This window comes from Megachile rotundata, chromosome 13 (assembly GCF_050947335.1).
Source record: "Megachile rotundata isolate GNS110a chromosome 13, iyMegRotu1, whole genome shotgun sequence".
NCBI classification, from domain to species: domain Eukaryota; kingdom Metazoa; phylum Arthropoda; class Insecta; order Hymenoptera; family Megachilidae; genus Megachile; species Megachile rotundata.
Genome location: NC_134995.1, coordinates 10,512,738 through 10,532,647, shown reverse-complemented (window position 1 = coordinate 10,532,647; position 19,910 = coordinate 10,512,738). Strand labels below are relative to the sequence as shown.

At 39.4% G+C, this 19,910-nt stretch overlaps 2 protein-coding genes across 7 annotated transcripts in view; one reads left to right on the top strand and one right to left on the bottom strand.

The window, feature by feature from the left end:
- Nucleotides 1–7,248, top strand: part of LOC100875386 (uncharacterized) — an 80,896-nt gene extending 73,648 nt beyond the window's left edge. For all 4 annotated transcript variants that reach the window (XM_076539324.1, XM_012291403.2, XM_076539325.1 and 1 more), the window contains exons 6-9: nt 880–1,340; nt 3,000–3,297; nt 3,435–3,560; nt 4,419–7,248. In XM_076539324.1, the coding sequence (XP_076395439.1) occupies nt 880–1,340; nt 3,000–3,297; nt 3,435–3,560; nt 4,419–4,577 (1,044 nt within the window). In that variant the 3' untranslated portion in view covers nt 4,578–7,248. The remainder of the gene's footprint in view (nt 1–879; nt 1,341–2,999; nt 3,298–3,434; nt 3,561–4,418) is intronic.
- LOC100875280 (uncharacterized) lies at nt 7,172–19,870 on the bottom strand. Of its 3 annotated transcripts, none has more exons than XM_076539326.1 (8): nt 18,545–19,870; nt 17,560–17,861; nt 16,751–17,471; nt 15,228–15,656; nt 14,319–14,524; nt 14,070–14,255; nt 10,630–10,840; nt 7,172–7,430 (listed from the first exon to the last, which is right to left on the bottom strand). In XM_076539326.1, exons 1-8 carry the CDS (start codon nt 18,579–18,581, stop codon nt 7,291–7,293), a joined length of 2,232 nt encoding a protein of 743 aa, XP_076395441.1. In that variant the 5' UTR covers nt 18,582–19,870; the 3' UTR covers nt 7,172–7,290. The 3 variants fall into 3 exon arrangements, with proteins under 3 accessions (XP_076395441.1, XP_076395442.1, XP_012146790.2); XM_076539327.1 differs by having other exon boundaries at nt 16,781–17,471; nt 18,545–19,868; XM_012291400.2 differs by having other exon boundaries at nt 10,699–10,840; nt 18,545–19,866.
- Nucleotides 19,871–19,910: the final 40 nt, after the last annotated feature.

Here is a 19,910-nt window from a genome sequence, read left to right as displayed (position 1 = left end):
ACCCATCATAGATATCCACTTCTGGATTCATTCTCGACCTTCTCTTCTGAGTATGACCTAGGTATCCTCTGTTGTTCTGGGTCTACTTCTGGGTAGACCCATCATAGGTATCCTCTTCTGGATTCATTCTGGATCTGCTCTTCTGGGTTCATCCTAGATACCTCTTCTGAATTCATTCTGGACCTCCTCTTATGGATTTGACCTAGGTATCCTCTGTTGCTCTGGGCCTACTCTTCTAGGCTTAACTTAGGTATCTTGTGGATTCATTCTGGATCTGCACTTCTGGGTTCATCCTAGGTACCCTCCTCTGGATTCATCCTGTGTCTCTTCTGAAATTATTCTAAGATCTCCTTGGTTCTCTTTGAGGTTTACCCTGATCCTCCTTAGAGTTCATCTTAAGATTTCCCTGAGTGGTCCACAATGGATTTGAGTTTGACAATAGTACACAGGGATGAAAGCTATAAGATGGGGTTTCTAAAAGGTTCTTGACAAATAGCTAACCATCTCTCTACCCGCTGAAACATAACAGAGTCCACATGAACGGTCCGCTCCACGCGCCACTGGCCATAATTACAATCCATACTTCCCTCTTCGATACACTATTTTACGCAGCATCTTATCTATAAATCGTTTTCTTCAGAAACAACTTCATCAAGTTATTTCTTTGCCATAGAATCCCGTAACGTTATTAGATCCTCTCAGCAGCCTTTAAACGTTGGATACTGTTAATCGCGACACAGAAGCATCGATTTAGCCTTCGACTCCATTACACAGTCCATTGAGCACCGGACTTGATTGATCGTTTGCAAAATTAATCAATCCGGAAGCCACACGTTCGGCTGCTTGTCAGGTATTTTCGAGCGTGTACTCTTTTTACAGAACACCGAGTTCCACAAACCACTCGGTTCAGCACACTACATAACGACGTCCCATTTCGAGACATCCGCCAGGCCCAGACCGACGCCGAAGACCACCACGTCCACCACAACGACTACCACCAGCACAACCACGACTACGACGACTACCACGACCACGACCACCACCACGACCACTCCGAGACCAGACACGACCATGACCACGAGCGAGGCGGCAACCAGGACGGGGTCCGTGTTGACAGTTCCCGCGGCAGCCGAGAGCAAAGATATGCAGTGCGGTGTGCCGCCACTGTTTCCGCGTCCAGAGACGAGGATCGTCGGTGGCAAGGACGCGCCGTTCGGTCGATGGCCTTGGCAGGTGTCCGTGAGGCGCACCTCGTTCTTCGGCTTCTCAAGCACTCATCGCTGCGGCGGGGCGGTGCTCAACGAGAACTGGATCGCGACCGCGGGACATTGCGTTGACGAGTGAGTTACTATTTTAGTACCTATTACTATTTTAAACGCCGGCAAAAATAAGTCTCGATACGGGTATTAGATCTTTCCTTTTATTGCCGCGTTAGATTGCTACGCGTTAAATTACTACTCGTTAGATTGCTACATGTTAAATTACTGTGTGTTAGATTGCTGCGATCGTTCGCGTTAAATGGCTAGGCGTTATAGTAACGTGCGTAGAATTCCTGTGACTTGTTTTTCCACTTGTATTGGTATGCGATATATCGAAGATTAGTGGCTTCGTGTGTTGTGCACGTTTGTATTCATGGGCGTTGCAACGATGTGGATTGCTGCGTGTTCTATCTCTATGCAGTATCTGCATGTGCGGTATCTTCATACGTCATATCTTCACGCATAGTATCTCCACGTGCCATACCTTCACGCACCGTATTTCCACGCGCGGTATCTCCACGCACTGTAGCTCCACGCGTCATAGTTCCACGCACCGTATGTCCACGCGTGGTATCTCCACGCACCGTATTTCCATGCGTGGTGTCTCCACGCGTCGTATTTCCACGCATTGTATCTCCACGCGTGGTATTTCCGCGCACCGTATTTCCACGCGTGGTATCCCCACGCACCGTATTTCCACGCGTGGTATCTCCACGCATCGTATTTCCACGCGTGGTATCTCCACGCGTGGTATTTCCACGCACCGTATTTCCACGCGTGGTATCTCCACGCACCGTATTTCCACGCGTGGAGATACCACGCACCGTATGTCCACGCGTGGTATCTCCACGCACCGTATTTCCATGCGTGGTGTCTCCACGCGTCGTATTTCCACGCATTGTATCTCCACGCGTGGTATTTCCGCGCACCGTATTTCCACGCGTGGTATCCCCACGCACCGTATTTCCACGCGTGGTATCTCGACGCATCGTATTTCCACGCGTGGTATCTCCACGCGTGGTATTTCCACGCACCGTATTTCCACGCGTGGTATCTCCACGCACCGTATTTCCACGCACCGTATTTCCACGCGTGGTATCTCCACGCACCGTATTTCCACGCGTGGTATCTCCACGCACCGTATTTCCACGCGTGGTATCTCCACGCACCGTATTTCCACGCACCGTATTTCCACGCGTGGTATCTCCACGCACTGTATCTCCACGCGTGGTATTTCCACGCACCGTATTTCCACGCGTGGTATCTTCACGCACTGTACTTCCACGCGTCATATTTCCATGCACTGTATTTCCACGCGTGATATCTCCACGCACCGTATTTCCACGCGTGGTATCTCCACGCACTGTATCTCCACGCGTCATATCTCCACACACCGTATTTCCACGCGTGGTATCTCCAGACACTGTCCCTCCACGCGTCATATCTCCATGCACCGTATCTCCACGCACTGCACCTCCACGCGTCATATTTCCACGCATTGTATCTCCACGTTCCGTATCTCCACGTCCCGTATCTTCACGTCTCACATTAACATCCACTGCATGTCACCGTTCTGAAACTTCATGCATAACACTACCACCTATTATAGTACCACACCTTGTAACATCAGGCGCTGTATCTCCACGCGCCGTATCTCCACGTCCTATATGTTCCCGCCCCATATTTCCCCCAATGTTAAACCTTGCAGCTATAATATAATTATTATTAACCTTGTTTCAGCTTATTAACCTCTCAAATACGCATAAGAGTTGGCGAATACGACTTCTCGTCCGTCCAAGAGCGACTACCATACGTGGAACGGGGAGTAGCGAAGAAAGTGGTGCATCCAAAGTACAATTTCTTCACGTACGAGTACGATCTGGCGTTGGTCAGGCTAGAAAGCTCATTGACATTTGCCCCGCATATATCGCCGATTTGTTTGCCAGCTACTGATGATTTGTTGATCGGAGAAAATGCGACTGTTACCGGTTGGGGAAGATTGAGCGAGGGTGGTACTTTACCCTCGGTGCTGCAGGAGGTAAATAACGTTTGACGTTGTTAAAATGGGGATGAAGGAATTATAAAGGAAAATTCATGAGGGGTTCATAGGAATTTATATGGAGTCATAAGGGATCAAGTGCTAATTGAGAATTTATTTTACAACTTTTGTTCCAGGTTTCCGTGCCTATAGTGAGTAACGATAGATGTAAGTCAATGTTCCTGAGGGCTGGTAGACACGAGTTCATACCAGACATATTCCTGTGCGCCGGATACGAAAGTGGAGGACAAGATTCCTGTCAGGTACTCTTTCAAAGTCAATTTGAACAATTTTCTTAACGTGCAGTGAATCTCTGTTCTGCGTGCTGTATCTCCTCGCTTCGTAGTTCCACGTTCTATATGTCCATGCGCCGTAATTCCACGTACTGTACCTTTACGAACCATAACTCTACGCGTAGTAATTCCACGCATCGTAATTCCACGCGTAGTAATTCCACGCGTCGTACTCCCACGCCGCCTAATTCCACGCGTAGTAATTCCACGCGTTGTACTCCCATGCGCTGTAATTCCACGCATCGTACTCTCACGCGCTGTAATTCCACGCGTCGTAATTCCACGCGTCGTACTCCCACGCGTCGTACTCCCACGCGCCATAATTCCACGCGTAGTAATTCCACGCTTCGTACTTCCACGCGCCGTAATTCCACGCGTCGTACTCCCACGCGCCATAATTCCACGCGTAGTAATTCCACGCTTCGTACTTCCACGCGTTGTAATTCCATGCGTCGTAATTCCACGCGTCGTAACTCCACGCACCCTAATTCAACGCGTAGTAATTCCACGTGTCGTACTCCCACGTACTGTAATTCTACGCGTCGTACTCCCATGCGCTGTATCTCCTCAAGTCGCACCTCCACATGCTATATCTCCCCGCGTCGTACCTCCACGCGCTATATCTCACCACATCGTATCTCCATGCGCTGTATCTCCTCGCATCGTACCTCCATCCACTATTAAAGCATCTTTATTTCACATTAATATTTTTTATTTGCTTTCAAAGTCATTTTTAAACTATTTTAACTAGCTAAACCCTACTCTAATTTACGATTGAAGTCTGTCAAAAGGCCTGGAATAATAAGGAGACTTTACTGCATGCTTCAGGGCGACTCGGGCGGTCCTCTTCAAGTGAGGGGAAAAGACGGTCGCTACTTTCTGGCCGGCATAATATCCTGGGGAATCGGTTGCGCGGAGGCCAACTTGCCAGGCGTGTGCACGAGGATCTCGAAGTTCGTCCCGTGGATTCTGAAGAACGTCACTTGACCCGTTCACGTTGTCGCCCACCATTTATCACGGGATGTTGACAGCTTAACGATCGTCCGTTGCTCTGCGGGTGTCGATTGCTTCGATGATTTACTCAACGTGGAACAAATCACTGCCAAATATACCTACGTGAAATTTTCATTTCGACACCTGTCGAATCCCCGCAAGAGAACACGAGACTCGAAACGCTTCCTTGCCACGTGATTTTATTTCGAGACAAATAAAATGTGCATGGGAGAACGCGTGTCGGATAGAAGTTTGAGAAACTTCCGTCTTTGAAGACTGTCGCTTCAATTGCGAAGCGAATCGAACGGATTACGCGAGACTGTGGAAGGTTTCACGTACGAGACCGATAAAGTCGTCAAAACGAAGAAACTCGCAAGAATTGTATTTATATATATATACATATAAATAAGATAATAATATATTTCTCGTCAAATGGATCGAGCTACGTTGTATCAGCTTCTGTCCTGTGTATATGAAAAAGAGTTGCCAGCTTGACGTTGAAAAGGCCTTTGAGAAATTATTTTTTAGAACGCGTACAGTAGACTCTTGTTATATCTGAGCTTTTGATATACGATTTGGTATAACGTGACAATGCTACAATTGAATTTACGTGTAACACGTGACAATACAACGATCGAATTTACGTACAACGCGTGACAATACAACAATCGAATTTACATACAACGGGTAGAAGTATGGCGATGCTTCGATAACGGTAATTAACATACACAACGCGTTGAGGTGTAACGTAGCGAGGTATGCTATGTAACGCGTGGCCATTTAATGCGAGACAATACGAGTTTTATTTGAAACGCGTGGAAGGGAAGAATGTTTGGATGTACTATGTGTACAGATGTGATGGAGAATGTTATGGAGGATGTGGTGTGTGGAGAGTGTTGCATGTGGCAATATAACGAGAGGATGTCTAATGCGTGGAATATTTGAGACGAGAAAAATAGTAGTTGGATAATTTAATGACTGGTAATAGGATATGTGACAATGTCATAGATGAATAATTTGAAGCATTGAAAATTTTAGTGTGGAAAATCTAATCAGAGAAAAATATATAGAAAATCTGAAAAGTGGTACATTTAATGCAAAATATTATGTATGTAAAATTTAATTATCAGAAAATCTAACTCATAAAAAATCTAATATGAGACAAATATAATGTGTGAAAAATATACCACGTGAAAATCTAATATGTGAAAAGTCTAACGCGTGGGAAATCTAATGCGTGGAAAATGTAACGCGTAGAAAATCTAATACGTGAAAAATGTAACGCGTGGAAAACCTAATGTGTGAAGATCTAACGCGTGGAAAATCTAATATGTAAAAAATCTAACGCGTAGAAGATCTAATATGTGAAAAATCTGATGTATGGAAACTCTAATGCGTAGAAAATCTAGTATGTGAAAAATCTAGCACGTGGAAAATCTAATGTGTAAAATATATAACGCGTGGAAAATCTAATATGTGAGAAATCCAACGCGTGGAAAATCTAATATGTGAGAAATCTAACGCGTGGGAAATCTAATATCTGAAAAATCTAGCACGTGGAAAATCTGATATATGGAAATTCTAATGCGTAGAAAATCTAACGCGTGAAAAATTTAATGTGTGAAAAATCTAACGCGTAGAAAATCTAATACGTGAAAAATCTAACGCGTGGAAGATCTAATATGTGAAAAATCTAACACGTGGAAAATCTGATATATGGAATTCTAATGCGTAGAAAATCTAACGCGTGAAAAATTTAATATGTGAAAAATCTAACGCGCGGAAAATCTAATATGTGAGGAATCTAACGCGTGGAAGATCTAATATGTGAAAAATCTAACGCGTGGAAAATCTTATATATGGAAAATCTAACACGTGGAAAATCTAATGCGTGGAGAATCTGATATATGAAAACTCTAACGCCCAGAAAATCTAATACGTGAAAAATGTAACGCGTGGAAAATCTAATATGTGAAAAACCTAACGCGTGGAAAATCTTATATATGGAAAATCTAACACGTGGAAAATCTAATGCGTAGAGAATCTGATATATGAAAACTCTAACGCGCAGAAAATCTAATACGTGAAAAATGTAACGCGTGGAAAATCTAATATGTGAAAAACCTAACGCGTGGAAAATCTTATATGTGAAAAATCTAACACGTGGAAAATCTAATGCGTGGAGAATCTGATATATGAAAACTCTAACGCGCAGAAAATCTAATACGTGAAAAATGTAACGCGTGGAAAATCTTATATGTGAAAAACCTAACGCCTGAAAAATCTAACGCGAGAAAAATTTGACATACAAAAAATATAAGTCGTAAAAATGACCATACAACGCGATGCAATATAACAAAAGTCTACTGTACAAAAAGAGCAGACATTTTCAGCAGCAAGCTCCCCTGTGTATAGCGAAGCCTGTAAATGCTAAATTCTTGCCCATCTAGTATCAATTAAATTAAAATCCCTTTACCTTCGTCTCTGTCTGTCTGTCCGTCTTTCTTTTATTTACAACTTGCGAATCCTTGTACAGATATACATCGTAATACTTAAAGGTAGGTGTGTGCGAATTAGAAAAACTCGTCTAAATATTATATATATAATTGTTTATAGATTATAACGATATTTATAAGTATGTCAAATAAACATATGTTTATTATTACTACTATGAAATTCTGTCCTCCTTTAAACAGCGCAACGTTTTCTAAAGTATCCGTGAATTGAGCGGATCGTTAACTCGGCCAGCGATCAAAGTCACTGATGTTTCAGCATCGATGATGAAGTAAAGGTACGGTTGGACGACCGTGAATGGCACTGGCCCGGCTCTTTCGAATAATCCATTACCTGCGAAAGAAAATTCATTTAAAAGGTTTTATCAAGATATCGAGGTTTTATAAAATTCTAGTGCAAATTGGGTTTTTTAATTTAATTGGAAATTGGAAAGTTTTGGATGAGGAAAGAGATTACGGGGGGCAATACCTTTAGAATCTTAAAAAATTACAAAATTTTTTTTTTTAAATGTTAGTGTAATATCTTAAAAATATTGTCTCAAAATTTTCAAGTGAAATACGAAGCCCTTTTGAAGTTATGGCCGATTAGCGCCGCGGGTATACACGCGTTCAGTGCGGAGGACTGAAACTTTAACGCGTTTTTCTCAAAACTACGTTCTTAAAATTGCCGTGGCTGATAACTCAAAAACTAGTTTATCAATCGCGCTCAAATTTTTTGCACATATCCATGACAATACTATCTAACATATGAACCTAAATGAATGAAATAAATTGAACATTAAAGTCCTTTTTATTGCAGAACATTGCAAAAATTTTCAATAAAATTCAAAGTTTTTCTTTAAAAGCCATTTCTTCAATTTTACATATTTTGCACGTTTCTGAGGTTCATCTAACTGTGAATGTTAGTTTTCGAAACATTGTCTGCAAACTTGCTTCGGACCAATATATCTAAAGCTAGAACCGATTCACGAGACACGCCAAAACACTTCCAGAAAGGATTGTCATAATTCCGGCATTTTGAAATATTTTGCAAAACAGAAAATATTCTGTAACAGGCGATAGTTATAATAAATTATACCTGAAATTTCGAAAACGCAAAACAAAGGTGTTCTATACAAAAAAAATTCACACATATCAGCTTATTTTTATCTGTCTAAAGGTATTGGCCCCCTTAAATAAAATTAGAGTGGTAATAGAATACAGAAATGGGAACCATAACTTTATGGCTGGCATTTGCGACAACGATTTAGAAATTCCTAGTAGAGTAACCGCAAGGTCTTTTTATTTATTTCCCCTTGGTGTGAGTCAGGCGGCGGATATCAGCGATTAAATCCAGCTAACTTTATAACAATACTGAGAATATTCCCGATCGTTCGTTACAATAAAACGGAAACAACGGCTCTTTGAGCAATGGGGAACCATTCGACATTTATCGATTGAAGACTCTTTCATTATGCAACTGACACTGATTAAACGGACGTTAAGCCTCGAATGTCGATCTCCATTTTGTTTCACTGGAGTCAAGATGTCGACATGTTGGTTTAAAATTTAAAATATTAATGTGCTAATTATTTGTTCAAAAAGTAAGATGTTGACACGCGATGGAAAATAAAAATGTAAGAGTCAAATTGACTTACTACATGTTTGTTTAAAAATCAAGATGTTGATGTTCGATAAAAAATAAAAATGTAAAAGTCAAGTTGACTTACGACATGTTTGTCTACAAATTAAATTGACATAAGACATGTTTGTTTAAAAATCAAGATGTTGACATATGATAAAAAATGAAAATATAAAAATCAAATTGACTTACAACATGTTTGTTTACAAATTAAATTAACATACGTCATGTTTGTCTACAAATTAAATTGACTTGCAACATGTTTATCTAAAAATCAAATTGACTTGCAACATGTTTGTCTACAAATTAAATTAACATATAACATGTTTGTCTACAAATTAAATTAACATGTAACATGTTTGTCTACAAATTAAATTAACATATAACATGTTTGTTTAAAAATCAAAATGTTGATGTTTGATAAAAAATAAAAATGTAAAAGTCAAGTTGACTTACAATATGTTTGTCTACAAATTAAATCAACATAAAACATGTTTGTTTAAAAATCAAGATGTTGATGTATGATAAAAAATAAAAATATAACAGTCAAATTGACTTACAATATGTTTGTCTACAAATTAAATCAACATAAAACATGTTTGTTTAAAAATCAAGATGTTGACATATGATAAAAAATAAAAATATAAAAATCAAATTGACTTACAACATGTTTGTTTACAAATTAATTTAACATACGTCATGTTTGTCTACAAATTAAATTGACTTGCAACATGTTTGTCTAAAAATCAAATTGGCTTGCAACATGTTTGTCTACAAATTAAATTAACATATAACATGTTTGTCTACAAATTAAATTAACATGTAACATGTTTGTCTATAAATTAAATTAACATATAACATGTTTGTTTAAAAATCAAATTGACTTGCAACATATTTGTCTAAAAATCAAATTGTCTTGCAACATGGTTGTCTACAAATCAAATTGACTTGCAACATGTTTGTCTAAAAATCAAATTGACTTGCAACATGTTTGTCTAAAAATCAAATTAACATACATCATGTCTGTCTACAAATCAAATTGACTTGCAACATATTTGTCTAAAAATCAAATTGTCTTGCAACATGTTTGTCTAAAAATCAAACTGTCTTGCAACATGTTTGTCTAAAAATCAAATTAACATACATCATGTCTGTCTACAAATTAATTTGACATACAACATGTTTGTCTACAAATCAAATTGACTTGCAACACGTTTGTCTAAAAATCAAATTAACATACATCATGTCTGTCTACAAATCAAATTGACTTGCAACATGTTTGTCTAAAAATCAACTTGTCATACAACATGTTTGTCTAAAAATCAAAATATTAATATACAACATTATTCACATAAAAATCAATTTTTATATGCATCTATAAAAATCAAAATATTGTCACACATGTTCATATAAAAATACCAACATCAAACATAACCTCAAATCGAAACTTAACCAAAAAAATAAATAAATAGCATAAAATCGAACGAACTTCCAAATCCCACTAAAACTCAAAAATTAGTATAATCCTCTAAAAAAGTTCTCATTTAAAAAATATCAATTTTACCAATAAGAAATGGTAATTTGTAAAGAAATTGCAGTGTTGCAAAAGTTGCATCATGTTAATGATATGATTGAACGTTTTATCGAAAGTCGTTCCTTCCTCTCTCGGTAATTCAAGATATCCTCTTATCGTTTCCTCCTCGAGCTCGTGCTTCATGATTGGTGGATTAAGCAGGTTCAAAAAGTTGCATTAAAATTGAGAAACTTCGGCAAACTCGATTGGGGATAAGGAGAGATGAGTGGAAGTTAAGATGGCGGTCTAAAGCAACTTCTCAGCCATTTTGATGACTATGGAGTTCGAAGTTTAAAGGAGAGGACGAAGTGCAGTACGTAGAGAATAGAGAACAGAAACCTGGATGATAGTATCGGTAATAGTCCCGACGTAGTGGAATGAAGCGGAGATTGGAATTGGGCGACTCACGAGAGTGGGTCCTATCGGGTTTCATATAATTTCTGATGTTGACGCCGATGCTTTGCTGGACGTCTCTTGCGTAGACGCCGAGATCTGGGGTCATTGGTGACAGGTCGGCGGCTCGGGGCTCGAAGACGTCCAAAATACCCAGCTGTAACAAATATATTACATTTTATTATTGTATGGAGTGCATTGGTAGAGGGATAGTCACGTTATACTGAATTTATTTAAGTTTACTTAAATTTACAAGATTTTGAGTATGAAAGGGTATTCAAGTTTTGAGAACTCTGAACTTGAAGTAATAAGTCAACAAATCTTAGGATTTTTAAGTATTTGTGGTTGAATATCTTTAGATCTTGAAGTCAGTAGGTTAACAGATACTAAAATCTCTAGGTATATAGATTTTCAAATTTTTTAGTTCAAAAATTAATAAATGACCATATTCACACATTTGTAAATTCTGAAATCTTCTAATCTTCAAGTTTACAGACCGTCAAATCTTCAAATCTCCAAATGCTCAAATCTTTAAGTCACTACAATCTTAAATTACTAAGTTCCTAAATTAAAAAATCGTCAAAGCTTCAAATTTATAGACCCTCAAATCTTCAAATCTCCAAATGCTTCAATTTCTAAGTCCCTGTAACCTTAAATTACCAAGTTCCTACATTTCCAAATCCTCAAATGTCCAAATCTCTACATCTCCAAATGTATAAATCTCCAAATCTCTAAATCTCCAAATGTATAAATCACCAAATCTATAAATCTCCAAGTCTATAATTCCCCAAATCTATAAATCTCCAAGTCTATAATACCCCAAATCACTAAATCTCCAAATGTATAAATCACCAAATCTATAAATCTCCAAGTCTATAATCCCCCAAATCTATAAATCTCCAAGTATATAATTCCCCAAATCTCTAAATCTCCAAGTCTATAAATTTCCAAGTCTATAATTCCCCAAATCACTAAATCTCCAAATGTATAAATCACCAAGTCTATAAATATCCAAGTCTATAATTCCCCAAATCACTAAATCTCCAAATGTATAAATCACCAAGTCTATAAATATCCAAGTCTATAATTCCCCAAATCTCTAAATCTCCAAATCTCTAAGTCTCCAAATCTATGAATCTCCAAATCACCAAATCCCTAAATCCTCAAATTCCCAAATCCCCGAATCCCCAAATTCTCAAATTCTCAAATTCCCAAATTCTCAAATTCCCAAATCCCCAAATTCTCAAAACCCAAATCCCCAAATCCCCAAATCCTCTTAAATGTCTAAATCCCCAAATCTCCAAATCCCCATATCCCCAAATCCCCAAATTCCCAAATCCCCAAATTCCCAAATTCTCAAATTCCCAAATCCCCAAATTCTCAAAACCCAAATCCCCAAATCTCCAAATCCTCTTAAATGTCTAAATCCCCAAATCTCCAAATCCCCATATCCCCAAATCCCCAAATTCCCAAATCCCCAAATACCCCTTCCTCAAAACCCCCAATCCCCAAATCCCCAAATTCCCAAATCTCCAATTCTCCAAATCCCTAAATCCCCAAATCCTCAAACTTCCCAATCTTAAAATCCCCAGATCCACCAACCCCCAAACCCCAAATCCCAAAACTATTACAAAACCCTCACCTCAGAATATTTGAAATCAACCAGAAGAAGTGACGTACTATCCCGGTAAAACGTCGGAAGAATAAACGACGCTAAACAGTCCGAGGAATGCTCATTACGTAGAAAAACGTCCGGCAACGGCCATAAAACTGACGGCAATGGTACCTATCTCTGAATTACGACCATTAGGCAATTCTCATTTTTCGCGTTCAGCCCTCCCCTCCGGTGGCGTTTGTTTCGAATTATCGTCAATTACGTGTCGTCGAGAAGGCCACGTGTACCGATAACATGGTTCGTGGAAGGCAACCATGGCTGAGAAGCGGAAAGCGCACTCAAGATCTTGACTAACGCGATTAAGTAATTAGGAGTTTAATGTCCGAGACTAATGGCAAAATATCGAGCAACCTGCACGGGGAAACGTTTGGTTAGGCCTGAATGATACTGTTCTTACTCTGCCGTTGAAATCCGCTGGTAAACCTTCTGGATACCTTAATTAACCCTTCGTTAGGTTACGCTAGGTTTTCTTAGGTTTTGCATCGAAATTCTTTGACTCTGGATACTTTCAGAAATTTTTACACAAAAATTTTGTTTAGTTTAGATGATGGGATAGTGGTTCGTTCTTTAGGTGAGGAATTGTGGGATTTTTGGGGTTAAGATTGGGAATTGGGGAATTGGGAGTTGAGGAATTGGGAATTGGGGAATTGGGAAATTGGGGAATAATGGAATTGGGGAGATGTAGAATTGGGGATTTATGGAATTGGGAAATTTAGGAATTGGGGAATTATGGAATTAGGAAATTTAGGAATTGGGGAATTATGGAATTGGGATATTATGGAATAGGGGGATTATGGAATTGGGAAATTGTGAATTGGGGAGTTTAGGAATTGGAGAATTATGAAATTGGAGAATTATGGAATAGGGGGAATATGGAATTGGGGAACTATGGAATTGGGGAATTATGGAGTTGGGGAGTTATGGAATTGGGGAGTTATGGAATTGGGAAATTGTGGAATTGGGGAATTATGGAATTGGGGCGTTATGGAATTGGGGAGTTATGAAATTGGGGAGTTATGGAATTGGGAAATTGTGGAATTGGGGAATTATGGAATTGGGAAATTGTGGAATTGGGGAATTATGGAATTGGAGAATTATGGAATTGGGAACTTATGGAATTGGGGAGTTATGGAATTGGGAAATTGTGGAATTGGGTTATTATGGAATTGGGGACTTATGGAATTGGGTAATTATGGGATTGGGGAGTTATGGAATTGGGAAATTATGGAATTGGGAAATTATGGAATTGGGGAATTATGGAATTGGGAACTTATGGAATTGGGGAGTTATGGAATTGGGAAATTGTGGAATTGGGTTATTATGGAATTGGAGACTTATGGAATTGGGTAATTATGGAATTGGGGAGTTATGGGATTGGGGAGTTATGGAATTGGGAAATTATGGAATTGGGAAATTATGGAATTGGGGAATTATGGAATTGGGTAATTATGGAATTGGGAAATTATGGAATTGGGGAATTATGGAATTGGGAAACTATGGAATTGGGAAACTATGGAATTAGGAAATTATAGAATTGGTGAATTATGAAATTGGAAAATTATTGAATTGGGAAATTATGAAGTTGGAAAATTATAAAATTGAAAAATTATTGAATTGGGAAATTAAGGAACTGGGAAATTACGAAATTGGGAAATTATGGAACTGTGTAATTTAAGTTTTTATTATTTGAAGAGTGTGACATAGTTCATACCCTCTGCAGGAAGGACGTCAAGGTGACAAAACCGCGTAACATGAAGGACGGAATGGTGGCCCTGACCCAAGTAGCTTGTAATTGTTTCCTCAACAACCTTAATGACTTCCCACCGAGATCTCTGGCCAACCGATACGTGTCTCTCCTGTCCGTGGACATCATTAGCAGGATATTGTACCTGGGATCCTGAAAGGACAGATTAGAAACGTTCCACGAACCAGAGTTATGAACAGTAAAAATGATTCTCACGTCCAGGGGAAATTCAAGGGCGACCGCGTGCAGCGATGGGAAATACGCGAACGGTAACACGGCGATGTATCTGCTGGCTGTGACCGAGGAAACGTCACATCCGTTCACCAGAAATGAGATCTCCGTTGAGTCGCGGACGGAGGCCTCGTTTAGACTTGAAGAGTAGGGCTTCCAGATTCCTAGGTCCTGCATCCAGATTCCTTCGTCTGCAATTTAAGGATTTTTTGAGAAATTTTTTAGGTTCATTATTCTTCATATTCAGTAAGGTTTGTGCTAAAAGGTCTGATATAATTTCATGACATAAAAGTAACTCAAAATGGCACTTATGATACATGAATTTAAAGCTAGAAGTTCAACAAAGATAACTATATACATAACTCGTTATAATTTTAGCATTGACAATAAATTAACTGGTTTGACATTAACATTGTTTATTAGCAGATATCCAATTTTCAATGTCGTGTCATGGTTTGCCTTAACAACGACCTAGTTAATTTATAGTAAATGTATTAACAAAATATTGATACAGTCGTTTTCCTCAAGGTTTAACCTTTAATTTGATGTATCACAAGTGCCATTTTGCGACACTTTTCTGTCATGAAATAATTTTTCAAAATTACATATGTGACATATGTGATCACAATCTTATGTGAATCCATATAGACAATAATCCTATATATACAAGATAACAATCTTATATGAGTATAAGTCTATGACGTAGACAAAATATATTTGAAATATGGCTAGATAGCTTGACTCCAAAATTGACCTCCACTATTCATCACCACAATCCAACTTAAATATTCAACCTAACAGTATCCAAATTTCGTCAACCAATACCATCGATCCATCACATCGGTCAATCAGCGCGACAGTATAATAAAAATGCTAAGAAGCCAGTTTCCAAACCTGGATAGCTAGAGAAGAATCCCCTGGGGGCTCTGATGTTACGTTTCCTTCGATTGATCGTGCCGCTCGTAGTCGACTCTACAGTGGTCTGTTCATTCGACCCGGTTTCACCTGTATCGATAATCGTCGTGATTGGCGAGTCGGTAGATCCAATCTCGTCTGAGACAGACTGATTGTTCGAGGAGCCCGTTGAAACGGTATTTGCATCCACATCTGGTAATCCCGTCTGCGTTGGGATCGTCGAACTTGTCGAGGTTTCCATAACGTTAACTGTGGTAGGCACTGTGATAGTTGACGTGGTCGTTGACTCTGGGAGTTCAGTAACACCTGATTCCGTAGTGATCGTAGAATCGGTTGGAATGGTTGATTCCATAGGTAATGCACTGGTTGTTGGACTAGTTGATGCACTGGTTGATGCACTGGTTGATGCTGAGGGAGATTGAAGTTTTAGTAGAGTGGGGAAGGTGATATAGTGTGGTCGTAAATTTGGGAGATGACAAGTATATGACACGTAAGATGGCATATAATATATTTACCATGATGTTTAATTTACTGTTAGATTATATTAATACTAGTACGTGGATGTATGATTACTATATGTACACATACTCTATGTTTTCGTCTCTATAATTTACAGCCACACTATATCAAGACCAATAGGTAGATGTATAGCAGAAACTGTACATACATCCTATGTTTTCATCTTCACAATTTACAGTCAGACTATATTGTTACCAGTATGGAGATTCAAGATTATTATCCACACATCCTATGTTTTCATCTTCACAATTTACAGCCACACTATAGCAATACCAGTAGATAGATGTATAGCAGCTACACATACTTCCCTTGTTTTCATCTTCACAATTTACAGCCACACTATATCGTTACCGGTATGGAGATTCATGATTATTATACATACACCCTATGCTTCCATCTCCACAATTTACAGTCACACTTTAGCAATACTAGTAGATAGATGTATGGCAGCTATACATACTTCCCTTGTTTTCATCTTCACAATTTACAGCCACACTATATCGTTACCAGTATGGAGATTCATGATTATTATCCACACATCCTATGTTTTCATCTTCACAATTTACAGCCACACTATAGCAATACCAGTAGATAGATGTATAGCAACTATACATACTTCCTTTGTTTTCATCTTCACAATTTACAGCCACACTATATCAGTACTAACAGCTACATGTATGACAACTACACTCACATCACATGTTCTCCCATCATCTCCACAATTTACAGTCACACTATACCAATACCTAGATGCATGACAACTATGGTCACATCATATGTTTGCCCATCATCTCCACAATTTACACTCACACTATACCAATACCTAAATGCATGACAACTATGTATGACATCATATGTTTGCCCATCATTCCCACAATTTACAATCTCACTATACCAGTATTAATACCTACATGTATATCAACTATACAACACATCCAATGGTTTCCTATCATCTCCAATTTACAGTCACACTATACCAGTACCTCTAAACTCATCAAAATATGTATTCATACTTGAAGACAGAGTTGTAACAGGTTGATCATCTGCAGTCAACGTAGACAGAACATCCTCAGTAGTCATGAAAGGCTCTGTACTAGCTGACATTGTTGTAGGCGACGTCATAGGTGAAATGGTTGTAGCTGGCGTCACAGGTGAAATGGTTGTAGGTGACGTCACAGGTGAAATGGTTGTAGCTGGCGTCACAGGTGCAATGGTTGTAGGTGACGTCACAGGTGAAATTGTTGTAGTTGACGTCACAAGTGACATGGTTGTAGGTGACGTCACAGGTGGCACAGTTGTAGGTGACGTCACAGATGCCATGGTTGTAGATGACGTCACAGATGACATCGTAGAGACTTCAGGTACATCAGTCTCCCCAGCTCCAGTCGATTCCACAGTAACAGTACTCTCCATGGTACTAGGCAAAGTGGTCTGCGTGAATCTGTTCTGAACATCAGCAGTCATGGTCCCCAAGGTCTCCACAGGGGTGGTCGATGTACTCGGCACAGTACCCGTCACAGTTTCGGTTTCCATATTTTTCTCCGTGGGTTCAGTTTCCGGTACAATGGTAGTATCATTCATATCCTCCGGTATTGACAAATCGAACCCATAGAACCTCAATATGTCCTCATACTCCGGTCTCAGATTAGTATTCTCCTGATTCAGCGTCAGACCCCCGAGGAATCCATTGGCGTTCAGATACGTCTTCACAAATAAACACGTTTACGAAACTCGTTCAAAGAGCGATCAACCGAGAAATCAATAGTTAAATTACGTAGTAAATTGCGCTTACCCTAAGTCTGCGATGAATGTCCCGAAAGCCGATTCTGGTGATATCGCGATCGCGTGGCAGACCCAAGGCATCCGCGATCTGTTGCCTTCCTCTGCCAGCCGAGCCCTCGTAGAGCGCCGCCAGGACGAAGGCAACCCCTGTCGGAGAGAATGCGACGTTCCCGTGGGACGTGTACTGCTGCAGAATCCTCACGCCTAGGTCGTTAATAACGTCCGTGATGATGTCGACCGGCCGATGCGGAACCGGTTGATACCAGCCGTCGAACCCCACGTTGTCGTAGCCGTGGACGACCACCGACCACACTGCTCCGTGAATATTTTTCAGTCACTTTGTTAAAATTCGTATTTCTGATAGAGTTATATAGAGGGGTGCTGCTATTGACTTATCTCGTTAACGTAATTCTAACGTTCTGGCTAGAATATATTCAGAACATTCAACCGTGTTGTGATACACTGAGGACTCATCACGTGATTTGGCTATTGTCATTTTCTGACCTTTGTGAAAATTGTTTGTACTGAATGTACCAAGGTTGTGGAGCTACTACAAGATTTTTTAATACTTGTCTAAGTCATGTATCACCTTTCTTTGACAAATATATCAACCTTCTTAGGGTATTTTGTTAAACAGTGCTAGGTCCACTGCTAGATTTTCATTTATACATGACTCCACATGGAAGATACAGAGTGACTCTGACAGTATACTATTATATCATTTCACAAAACTAAGGACATTATTTAACCCAAAAATAGCGGAGTAAACAAGGTTAGGCTAAATGATTTCAATTGTCAGTGTCAATTAACTTTTAATTAAAAGTGATCCATGTTCAACAGCATGGCGTCCAAATCAGCAGCGATTAAATGAACGACATCAATAAAACCAAACAAGATTTATGAAAGCTCTGAAACTTTCACTAAGATTCATAACGAAATACAGTAAATCAATGTAGGTTTGATTAAACTTGCAGAAAGACAAAATGTATACGTACACTGCATCAAGATGAGGCAGGACATCCGCGCTTCCATGTTAACCGCGACTGGTAGGATCACTGGCGAACGAAACCGGTGAAGAAACGAGGAGCATGGAAAACGATTGTTCGGATGACACACGTCGCTGCGGAAACGAACCGACAGCTCTATTAGGATTAGTGTTAGTCGTCTGCGCTCTACGTCGGAACTGGCTCGCTCGCGGATGGTGCATGCCGCCCGCTCCAGGCCCTGCCGGCCACTCCAGGATTTTTTGAACGGCAAGGTCGTCAGGTAGATAAACCCGTGTCTATGTACGCCGTCATATCGCGCCTCCGCCCTTCTCTTTCCTCGGATTCCCTCCTAGGGATATAGCTTCCTACCATGGGAGATGGCTCTGACTACGGAAGCTCTGGTCCTCGGGATTGCGGATTAACTTATCATTGATGACATTTTTAATATTTTTGGTGTGTATTCTTTTTACTTTATTGTATATTGACACGTTGCTATATTGTTAATTATTTGGATAGTTTATATTTATTTATATTTATATTTATTTCGTTCGTTCTTTAGTTGAGGAATTGTGGGATTTTTGAGGTTAGGATTGGAAATTGGGGAATTGGGAGTTGAGGAATTGGGAATTGAGGAATTGGGGAGTTTAGGAATTGGAGAAATTAGAAATTGGGGAGTTTAGAAATTGGGGAAGTTAGAAATTGGAGAATAATGGAATTGGGAAATTATAGAATTGGGGAATTATTGAATTGGGGAAATATGGAATTGGGGAATTAGAGAACTGGAAAATTGGGAGTATAGGGATTTGGGGAATTTGGGAATTGGGAGTTTAGAGACTGGAGAATTTGGAAATTTAGGAAATTGGAAATTGAGGAATTGGGGAATTGGGGAATTGGGACTTTAGAGAAGTGGGAAGGTAGCAATTTAGGGATTTGGGGAATTGGGGAATTGGGGAATTGTGGAATTGAGGAATTAGGGAATTGGGGTATTTGGAGAATTGGGAATTGGGAAATTGGGAATTTAGAGAATTGGGAATTGGGGAATTGGAAATTTGAGAATTTGATATTTTAGAAATTTAAAAATGTAGAAGTTTGGGATTTGAGGAGTTGTTAAACTTGAGAATCAAGGAATTTGACAATATAGGAATTGTGGAATTTGGTAACGTGGGAGTTCACAAATTTAGAAGTTTGCAAACGTGAGAATACAATTAAGTATCGTGCAACGTGGGAATTTAGCGATTAATTAATTTACGGACATGGGAGTTAGAGAAAATAGAAATTGTGGAAATTTGGGAGTATAGAAGCTTGGCATCTTAGGAACAAATTATAAAATTAGAAAATCAGAACATTTTGAGTCATTTAAAATTTGCAAATTTTT